At 34.6% G+C, this 1515-nt stretch overlaps 1 protein-coding gene across 1 annotated transcript in view; it reads right to left on the bottom strand.

The window, feature by feature from the left end:
* LOC119588685 (methyl-CpG-binding domain protein 2-like) overlaps window positions 1-1515 on the bottom strand; it is a 10617-nt gene continuing 9102 nt past the window's right edge. The window contains exons 5-6 of the mRNA XM_037937321.1: window positions 390-506; window positions 1-218 (exon numbers count right to left, since the gene is read on the bottom strand). Of these exons, the coding sequence (XP_037793249.1) occupies window positions 120-218; window positions 390-506 (216 nt within the window). The 3' untranslated portion in view covers window positions 1-119. The remainder of the gene's footprint in view (window positions 219-389; window positions 507-1515) is intronic.

A 1515-nucleotide genomic window follows, 5' to 3' on the forward strand; every position in this document is an offset into this window, starting at 1 on the left:
TTTGCATATCAGGACACACAAAATACCTTATAGTATTTATGTACGCAATTACAGATAATATTTGTAATTTTATATTCAAGACATTAGTCCTTATATCCCATTCTTTTTCTTCTTGTTCTTCACGGTTCTAGTCCCTTTAGAGCCTCCTGCAGCTGCTGCCTTGCATGGTCTACCCTTTCCTCTTGCTGGACTATGTCTTCGTCCTGGATGGTGACTGCCTGTACAAATCAAAACAAATTTTTTTGCAAACTGAACTTAATTCTCCAAAATACCTATTCCAAATTTTCTACAAACTCCATATATTATTTACTGCTATTTTGGATAACTATCATAGAAAATTAACTATTCCATTTTGACTGAAAAAGGGAAACTTTGCATTTCTAACTCACTGCAACAAGTGGTTGATTTGGGTTAACAAAGACGCCCGGATTTTTCTCAAGGCTCTGCTTTGCTTCTGTTTGACCTGTGATGGGACCGGGATGTAAATGCAAGGCAGTTGCTAAACTCTGAAACAGGCAAGAAAATTATACATATATACAGACATGGCAATACATCTTTTAATGGCAAAAGTACTAGAATGTTAATAAAGATCATAATTATGCAATACAATTGCCTACAAAACATTCAAAAGTAAAATATTGTAATTTAGTAACCTAATTGTACGAGATGTCAACTTGGCATGCACTTACTGATAGTGTCTTTATTATCTATACAAGAAAATAAATATATTACTGCCACATCTATATTTTTTACCTGTAAGAGGTCCCCTGGTAGGAAAGGAAACATTCCAAACACCAAGAACAAAAAATTTGAGCTCTACAAAGTTTTACAAACATATCTGAACCAACCCCACAACCAACTTGCACTCCTTAAAAAGATTACAGCAGCCTCACCAACACTCATCCCAACATCAGAATTACCATCTACTCTTCTACCATCTATTTCTTTATTTACATTCAAATTCTTCAACTGTCATTTCTTACTACATATTGACAATCTTATTGCATAAATTTAAATCACAGCATTACTCTTTGTGTGCAAACATATACTTTAAAATCTGATTGTATTTCTAACCCAAGGAGTGTGAGGCACTGCTCAAGCAAGAGAAAGCCTTGGCATGCTAGCTACACTTCAGGATCTTACAATTTCCTTTTCTTTATTACATTTTTCTTTTTAATTTCATGCCATGAATATTTTCCTTAAAACAACACACACTAATGTTTGTGATTTCTTGCAAACGACACACATGGACATAATATGCATTTTGGCTATGGGAGGTTGTCCTTTTCATGTACTGGCCAAAGCCATGTCATTTCTCAGGCATAAACATAATTTTGCTACCCAGTTAATGATAATGTTATTTTTCTGATTTTGTCTAACATGGATCTTTAAGACATGGTGGAGTGTCACATTCCCCCAGTAGTACATCCATAACTATGGGGTGGATTTAAAAAGGGTAACTGTACACTCTGTGAGCTTAATAGTTCAGATTTCAGTATCAAGCTGACAAATAAA

Source organism: Penaeus monodon, chromosome 24 (genome assembly GCF_015228065.2).
Source record: "Penaeus monodon isolate SGIC_2016 chromosome 24, NSTDA_Pmon_1, whole genome shotgun sequence".
Classification (NCBI taxonomy): Eukaryota; Metazoa; Arthropoda; class Malacostraca; order Decapoda; family Penaeidae; genus Penaeus; species Penaeus monodon.